This window comes from Marmota flaviventris, chromosome 12 (assembly GCF_047511675.1).
Source record: "Marmota flaviventris isolate mMarFla1 chromosome 12, mMarFla1.hap1, whole genome shotgun sequence".
Lineage (NCBI taxonomy): Eukaryota > Metazoa > Chordata > Mammalia > Rodentia > Sciuridae > Marmota > Marmota flaviventris.
Window position 1 is genome coordinate 23,509,178 of NC_092509.1, and position 8,441 is coordinate 23,517,618.

An 8,441-nucleotide genomic window follows, 5' to 3' on the forward strand; every position below is an offset into this window, starting at 1 on the left:
TTCTCTTTCCTTCCTAAAAAAAAAAAAAGCAAATTAGTCGGGTGCAGTAATGCACACCTGTAATCCCAGCGGCTCTCGAGGCTGAGGCAGAAGGATCACAAATTCAAGACCAACCTCAGCAACTTAGTGAGAACCTAAGCAACTTAGCTAAACCCTCTCTCAAAATTAAAAAATAAAAAGGGGGGGGGAGGGTTGGAGATGGAGCTCAGTGTTTAAGCACCCCTGGGTTCAGGCCCCACTACCCCCACTCACCAAAAAAAGAAAAGCAAATTAAAAAAATCACCTTCAGTGACAAATCTTAGCACTGTCAAATGGACTATTCTAGATGTTAGTATTCAATATAATAAACAAAACTTATCCTAGAATAGTATACTCCTCTCCTCCAGTTTTCAAATTGCCTCATACATCCTTTTTTCCATGAATTTGGAGAGAAAATGACAATTCTTTCTCTCTGGTCAGTGATGTCATAATAACAATGTAAATAACCTCTTCTTCTCACCTTCTCTGCCCAGCCACTTGGTAAAATCAGTCAGTGTTTCCCACTGAGTGGCGTTCATATGGATGTGCTCTCGGTGGCTGATGTATTCATTGTAGACAATGTTGTTGTGGACTCTCTTAGTGCCTGAGAACAAAAGATAACACTGTTGATCCTGAGAAGTTTATAAGATTATAAAGCTATTATTTACGTAACACTTAAGATGTTTACCAAAGCGTCTTCTGAGAAGTTCTAGAAAGTCATTTCGGAATTCCCTGGTTAAGAAAGAAAGGAAAATATTAAGGTACTTTCTATAAATATACAGTATTATCTTCCTGACATTTAAGCAATCATACACTTTTAATGTTCATATGAAACATCTATGTGATTATCTGTTAGAATCTTTCACAAGGAAGGAACTCCAAAAGATAGAGCTTTCAAGGATCAAAGTTAAAAGTCAGTTTGGAGTTGAAATGTTGTTTTGGTAAAGCGACCATAGGAAAAGTTACCACATATCTTTGGAGAGGGTCCTTTACAAAGTCTTCTAGTGCTACTAAATGTGGTATTATATCCCCATTTTACTTATGATAACAAAAATGCCTTTATTCCAGATGAAATTGGCACTTAGCAGGTTCCATTTAAGTAGGTACACTGTATTAAGTGCTAGAAAAACACAAGTGAACAAAATACAAATTTTGATCTTTTTTTAAAAAATTTTTATTGTTGGTTGTTCAAAATATGTTCTTGATATATCATATTTCACAGTTTGATTCAAGTGGGTTATGAACTCCCATTTTTACCCCGTATACAGATTGCAGAATCACATCAGTTACACATCCATTGATTTACATATTGCCATACTAGCGTCTGTTGTATTCTGCTGCCTTTTATTTTGATCTTTAAGGAGTTTACAATTTAGTATAACAATCATAACCAAAATTAAACTAAAAAAATAAATGTAATGAAATATTTTTAATAAGGGCAGGGTGCCACGCCCGCATATAATCCCAAAGGCTTGGGAGGCTGAGGCAGAGGATGAAGAGTTCAAAGCCAGCCTCAGCAATGGCCAGGTGCTAAGCAACTCAGTGAGACTCTGCCTCTATATAAAATGAAAATAGGGCTGGGGATGTGGCTCCATGGTTGAGTGCCCTCAGTTAAATTTTATTAAAAAAAAAAAAAATTAAAAGAACTGAAGGAGATGCCCAGAGGTGATTTTAATATGGACAGTGAAATATAAATGTATAAATGGACTTTCATAGGTAAAAAGGAGGTCATTTCCAACTAGCAGAGCGCTATAAAAACATCACATGCTTGAGAGATGACACTTAAGCTACTTTGGGTAAAGTTTAAGATACAGAAAAATGAGGATGAGACTGGAAGTAGAATAGAATAAGGGGAGGGGAATAATAATAATAAGGTTAAAATTAACTTTAAGAAAATTAGTAGAGTTTGGACTCATTTTTTTAAGTACCTTGAATATCATGCTAAATAGATAAAGTTTTATGCAGGCATTAGAAAAGTACTAAATAATTTAGTTTGGAAAGTAAGTTGTTAAGATCTACAAAGATAATTGTGGTGAATAGTAGAGAACAAAAATTCTCAAATGGGGCTCCCCAAACCAGCAGCATTACCATCACCATCACCTGAGAACTAGATAAAAATGCAAAATCTCTAGCCCATTCCAGATCTACTTAATCAGAAGTTGGGTGTGCCATTCTGTTAAGCCCACCAGCTGACTCTGATACACACAGTGGTCTGAGAACTACTGGTATAAAACATGTACAGGAGAGGCCAAAGGTGAAGGTTGGATAGCTGGGTGAGGTAGTACATGTCTGTAATTCCAGCTACTTGGGAGGCTGAAGCAAGAGTATTGTAAGTTTGAGCTCAGCCTGGGCAATTTAGTGAGACCTTGTCTCAAAATAAAATTTGAAAAGATCTGTGAGTATAGCTTAGTGGCATTCAATCCCTAGTACCAACCTCCCCTACACACATACACACACAAGAGCTAAAGGTTGGGAGATTAGTGAGCAAGTCACCGAAAATATTCAGGTGAGAGATGCTGAGAAATACTACTAAAATTCAAGGATATTATGTAGAAGAATTGACAAGTAGGGATTCCAACAGGACTTGAGGTTTATAGTTTGGAACTCTAAGCAAATAGCAACTGGTCAAAACAGATCAGGAAACAGGTTTGATAAACAGGATAGTGAGTTCAACTTTAAAAATGCTGCCTCTGGGGCTGGGGATTAGCTCCCTTGGTAGAGTGCTTGCCTTGCATGTACAAGGCCTTAGGTTCAATCCCCAGGACCAAAAAAAAAAAAAAAAAAAAACAACAACAACAAAAACCTGACTCTGACTGAGACAGCCTTCAGAAATAAAAATTAGAGTTATCAAGGGGGAAAAAATCTGTAAATTGAGACAGATGTTAGGAATGAACTTCAAGATTTGGGAAACATCTAAATATAAAAGTAACAGTTAAAAAGAATAAGGTGACTCATGGAGACTCTTGACTCAATTGAGTGTGAAAGTCAAAGGGCACCTGGGAGAACTTTCCTGCATTTGCAGAGCGGGGAGGAAAAGAGTAGATACTGAAGAAAAAAAGCACTAAAGGAGCAGAAGTAGGAAAACCATGAAAAAACACAGAACAAAGGTTTTAATGAAGAATTGTAAGTACTGAAGAAAGATCGAGAAAGATGACGATGAAAAAAGGCACAAGCAACTCTTCAGGAGACTCAAGAGGCACAAGTGAGCCACAGCAGCAGCAGAACAGCGAGTGCAGACAGCTCTTGCCAGGAGGGTGTTTCCTAAAGTGTGGCATGTGTCCTGGCCATATTCAAGATGGTTTTAGGTAATTCACAGAACAGCAATTTTGCCTTTGTGACTATGTTATAAAAGCAATGGAGGAAAAACCTGCCAGCAGCTTAGCACTCAAGCCAGGCAGCGGGCAGTGATGTCAAACCACACTAGCAGTCAGTGTATTCTTCACATCATGAGCTCACAGTTAAAACCAGGGAGAGTTTCATCTACAATGTCTTGGAGAAAACAGTTAAATTTATTGGATGTATTAAATCTCAATTCTCAGACATGGTTTTAGAGCTATGAGGTGAACTACTTTTTCACAGGACACTATTTTTTTCTTGAAAGAACCACTGACACGTAAAGTATCACTATTCCAAATTGGAACTTTGGAATACATTTTCTCAAATATAAACAAAATGAACCTGTCATGTGGAGGAAAACAACTAACAGTATTTGTGGCCAATGATGAAATTTGACCTTTTAAGCAACAAGTAGAATTTTGATGAATTAGTACCTGCTGCTGTGGGCTTGACATGCTTCCTGACACTTAGGGATGTTCTGGTGCCATCAATGTTGATATTAACCCAAGAAGTCCCAAGTTTCCAATTCTGCAAATATTTCAACACAATTGACACAGATGTATTAAAATAAGTTGGAAATCAGAATCAAGAACATATGTGTGTGTGTGTATATATATATATATATATATATATATATATATATACATGTGTATATGTTTTTTCTCAAATGTTCTAATCATTCATCTATGAACAAAACATAATAAATTATTTGAAAAATAAAAACAATAATTATTTGAAAGTTATCACAAGTGGTATATTTATTGAGTTTAAAGTTATTACAAGTAGTATATTTGTTGATCAATTCAAGTTTTGATAGGTATTCAGCATCTGGGACAATGGGACAAATGGGTTAATATGATTTGATGACATTACAGGATATAATATGCCATGATTTGGAAGATCTGTGTCATGTAATAAACTGGTACTTTTCAAATGTCTAACACGTTACAAAATCATGCACAGGTATAAGATCCACACAAAAGATAAATCAATTAATTTTTAATTTAACAGTACAAAAACTTCACTAATCTAATTTCAGAGTCTACATTATGACTAAGCTTTAAGAAACTGCCACAGGGAGGGGCTGGGGATGTGGCTCAAGCGGTAGAGCGCTCGCCTGGCATGCATGCGGCCCGGGTTCGATCCTCAGCACCACATACAAATAAAGATGTTGTGTCCGCCGAAAACTAAAAAATAAAAATTTCTCTCTTTCTCTCTCTTTAAAAAAAAAAAAAAAGAAAGAAACTGCCACATATTTTAATTGATGCAGTATCTAAGAAGAATATCTAAAATTATCTAAAAAGATTACTAAAATATTTCTCCCTTTCTAATTATACATCTATGTAAATACTGGATATTCATGTGCTTCAAACAAAACATTTCATGACAGACTAAATGCAGAAGGAGATGTGAGAATCCAACTGCCTTCTATTAAGTCAACACTGTTTGCAAAAACAAAACATTCATGTGTTTTATTTGGAAAATATACTTTTTCATTTTAAAATGTTATTTAATATTTATTAAGTATGTTGCTATTTTCAAATGAACTAAAAATAGTATTTTAAAATTTCTCAGTTTTAAGTTTTCTTTCTTTCCTTCTCCTCCTTTTTTCCCCCCTTTTTTGCAGTGCATGGACTTGAACCTAGGCCCTCACACAAGCTTGGCAAATGCTTTACAACTGAACTACAGCCCCAGTCTTCACAGTTTTAATTTCTAACTATTGATACATAAAATCCACATAAACAAAAGCTCTATGTGGCCTTCAATCATTTTTAAGCATGTAAAGGGGTTCTCAGGTCAAAAGGAAGTTTGGAAACAAAAATACGGAAAGAAGCAAGACTAAGTATTAATAGCAATAATAATAACTAACAGCAAATCTTGAGTACCAGGTACTCTTGAGAGCATGTGAAATATAAACTCACTTATTTTCCTAAAAGCCTTGTGAAGGGTCACAATACTTAGAAGAGGGTGCTATTGTTAGTGTCATCTTAACAGATAAGGAAACTGAAGCTAGAAAACCTCAAGAGTTCATTCAGAAGCACTGCCCTCCACAGCTCCTAAGTAGACAAGGTCTTGAGGTCAGGAAGCTGGGAGCATAGCACAGTTCTAGTCACAACTGTGTCAGAATGAAAGTAGTTTCATAGTTTCATGTTTAAAATGGAAGGAAGGAAAGTCTAATAATTGTGAGAAAACTGTGGTAAATTTTCAAAAGAGAAATTAAAAGCTGAGCAGAGAGAGAATACAGCTATCATGTTAACATATATGGAATAATAGACCTCCAATATATAAAATATTAAGCACCTATTAAGTATTCAACTGAATAAGCTTATGAGGTAAGGATGTCTTTGAGTTACTTACTCTGAAAAATAATCCATAAACTGCTGAGGATTTTCGGAAGCAAGTAATAGCTGTCTCTGATGAGATTCAGACATACAATGACACTTGAAGCCATTCTACAAAAAATGCAAAAGCAGTAGTGAACTTCTGATTTAGGTCATCGAAATGGACTCTAAACAGACATACTGCATTGAGCTCTAAAAATCTGCTTTTTAGTGGTAATCATAAAAAAAAAAAAAAAAAAAAAAAACTTATCACCAGCCTAAAGTTTTTAAATTAAATTTGGAGAATTAAAAATCCTAATAAGTGGACTGGGGTTGAGGTTCGGGGGGAAAGTGCTTGCCTCACATATGTGAGGCACTGGGTTCAATCCTCAGTGCCACATAAAAATAATAAACAAAATAAAGATATTGTGTCCATGGATAACTAGAACAAACATATTAAAAAATCCTAATAACCTACAGTACAATTTTTAGAAACTAATTTGTAAGATATTTTATTGGTGAATATTTTAGAAACTAATTTGTAAGATATTTTATTGGTGGATATGTGTCATTATGTACTTGTCAAAATCACATAGAATGGTGTGACTGTTGGAGGTTAAAAAAAAAAAAAACGCATAAAATATGCAACACCAAGAATGAACCACAATGTAAACTGGTCTTTGTGTATTAATATGTTGAAGCAGGTTCATCTATCATAACAAGTGCACCACTCTGCTGCAGGATGTTGGGGTCAGCTGTGCATGTGGGAGGGAGAGGTACTGGGCAATCTCTATACTGTCCAGTTGCTTTTTCCTGTGAAGCTAAGACTGCTCTAAAAATCAAGGTTTATTAAAAAGAACAAAAAGTCCCAATAATCAAATCCTATTCATGACTTTTGGCCTTAGTTTGAAAAAATTGCTTTAAAAAACACTTACAGGACAACTGAAAAAATATGAAATGTGTTATTAGATGATATATGGGTATTTTATTAATTTTGTCACATTAGTGACATATTGACATATATCGTGGTTATACAGAAAATCATACTGAAATTTTGAGATACATATTTAAGTATTAGAGCTAAAATACCCTGATGTTTATAATTTAAAATATTTCCAAAAAAAGAAAACATGGCAAAACACTTTTGTTACATCTGTGTGTTACAGAACGTATACTTGTAGTCCCCCAGAATTTATATATCGAAACTCTAATTCCCAATAGGATGGCATTAGGAAGTGGGGCCTTAAATTTAGATCAGATAGTGAGGGTAAAGCCCCATGATGGTGTTAGTTCCCTTATAAGAGCCTAGAGCTGGCCCTGTCTGCCCAAAGATACAGAGGGAAGACTGCTGTTTACTAAACAGGAACACAGCTCTTACTAGAACTGCAACCATTCCAGCCTCCTGATCTTGAACTTCCCAGCCTCCAGAACTGTGAGAAACACATTTCTATTGTTTAAAGCACTCAGTCTATTGCATTCTATTATAATAGCCCAAGGAGACTAAGACACTGGGTATGGATATAAGGATATTGGTTGTACTAGTCCCTAGTTTTCTGTGTGAGAATTTCACCTTCACTTACATAGAAAGAAGGAAATGGAAATGAAATAACTCTATCAATGTCATTCTATGAGGCCTACTTAAAATATCTTATCCCTCACAGAAGCTCTGGATTAGATTATTCCTGTTGCCTCATTGTTCTTCCATTCCCTTCCAATCTGATCTCCAGAGAAAAATGCCACACCATTAGCTGCTCTCAATTCTTCAGTGGAGCCCCACCACCCACCTCAATATGGGGGAAAGTATAAGCTCTGTAGCACAATATACAAGACTTTTCAAGAAATCTGTGATTCTCTTTAGCCACTTTACCTACAATTCACTTATTTCAAACTCAACAACAATCTTACAAGTAGGAACAGATATTATTCCCACTTTACGGAGGAGTAAACAGGTATAGAGAATGATAAGTGGCTTGTCCAAGAGAACATGCTATTAAGTGGTGCTGACTTCATAATTTTGATATCTGGTCCTAGTTCATTTAGGTGTTCAATAAATGCTTGTTAGGTGAATTGTGCGAAAGAGCTTTGTTTTCCTTGTTTCCTTTGAATCACAAAGAAGTGTAAATCCTAATTGTCCTGTTTGAGAGCCAAGTCAGAGATGGTTATTATTACTGTTATCGCCCGGACGTCCTGCACTGCATTCATTATTCACGCCCCTTCAAGAACCGCAAAACCAGTGGATTTCATTTCTTTTGGGGGAGGGGGAGGGTGCAGAATGGGGAGGAATAAGGTGTCAAAGACCACTGGTGCCCCGCTAGGTCTGGAGACTGCAGGGAAGAGCAGCTCTCCTGGGCTTAGTTGACTGAGCCCAGTGCAGACCCCAAAAGCCTCGCAGCCGGGAACTCGAGCCCTGTGCTCTCATCGGCGTCTGAACTTGAACCTGGATATTCAGTGGGGCCCTCTGGGGAATATGGAGCCATCCCAGGCCCACTTACCTCGTCCCGGCACTGCTTCTGGCACATCTGGCAATACCAACGCAGCTTCTGAAGTCCTTTGGATTTGATCCGGTTGGCGATGGCTTTGGGAGTAAGAAAATCTGACTTCCCCATCGTGACCACCGCAGCGACCACTTTTAGGAGCACAGTATCCGTCCAACCGGAAGCGGAACTGGGCTGGAAGGAGTAGGCGGGGCAAAGCTGACAGTCGGAAATAGGTGGGGCCTGGGAGGACCGGCCCCCAACGCTCGCGAGACTCCTCTTTCTGGCGCGA

The 8,441-nt window shown here is 37.1% G+C and overlaps 1 protein-coding gene across 5 annotated transcripts in view; it reads right to left on the reverse strand.

Annotated features, from left to right (window-relative positions):
• Kin (Kin17 DNA and RNA binding protein) overlaps positions 1-8,353 on the reverse strand; it is an 85,872-nt gene extending 77,519 nt beyond the window's left edge. For 4 of the 5 annotated variants that reach the window (XM_071599782.1, XM_071599783.1, XM_071599785.1 and 1 more), the window contains exons 1-4: positions 8,168-8,353; positions 5,713-5,807; positions 707-750; positions 500-622 (exon numbers count right to left, since the gene is read on the reverse strand). In XM_071599782.1, coding sequence (XP_071455883.1) covers positions 500-622; positions 707-750; positions 5,713-5,807; positions 8,168-8,281 — 376 coding nt within the window. In that variant the 5' untranslated portion in view covers positions 8,282-8,353. The remainder of the gene's footprint in view (positions 1-499; positions 623-706; positions 751-5,712; positions 5,808-8,167) is intronic. The other variant, XM_027944888.2, reaches the window with a different exon arrangement.
• Positions 8,354-8,441: the final 88 nt, after the last annotated feature.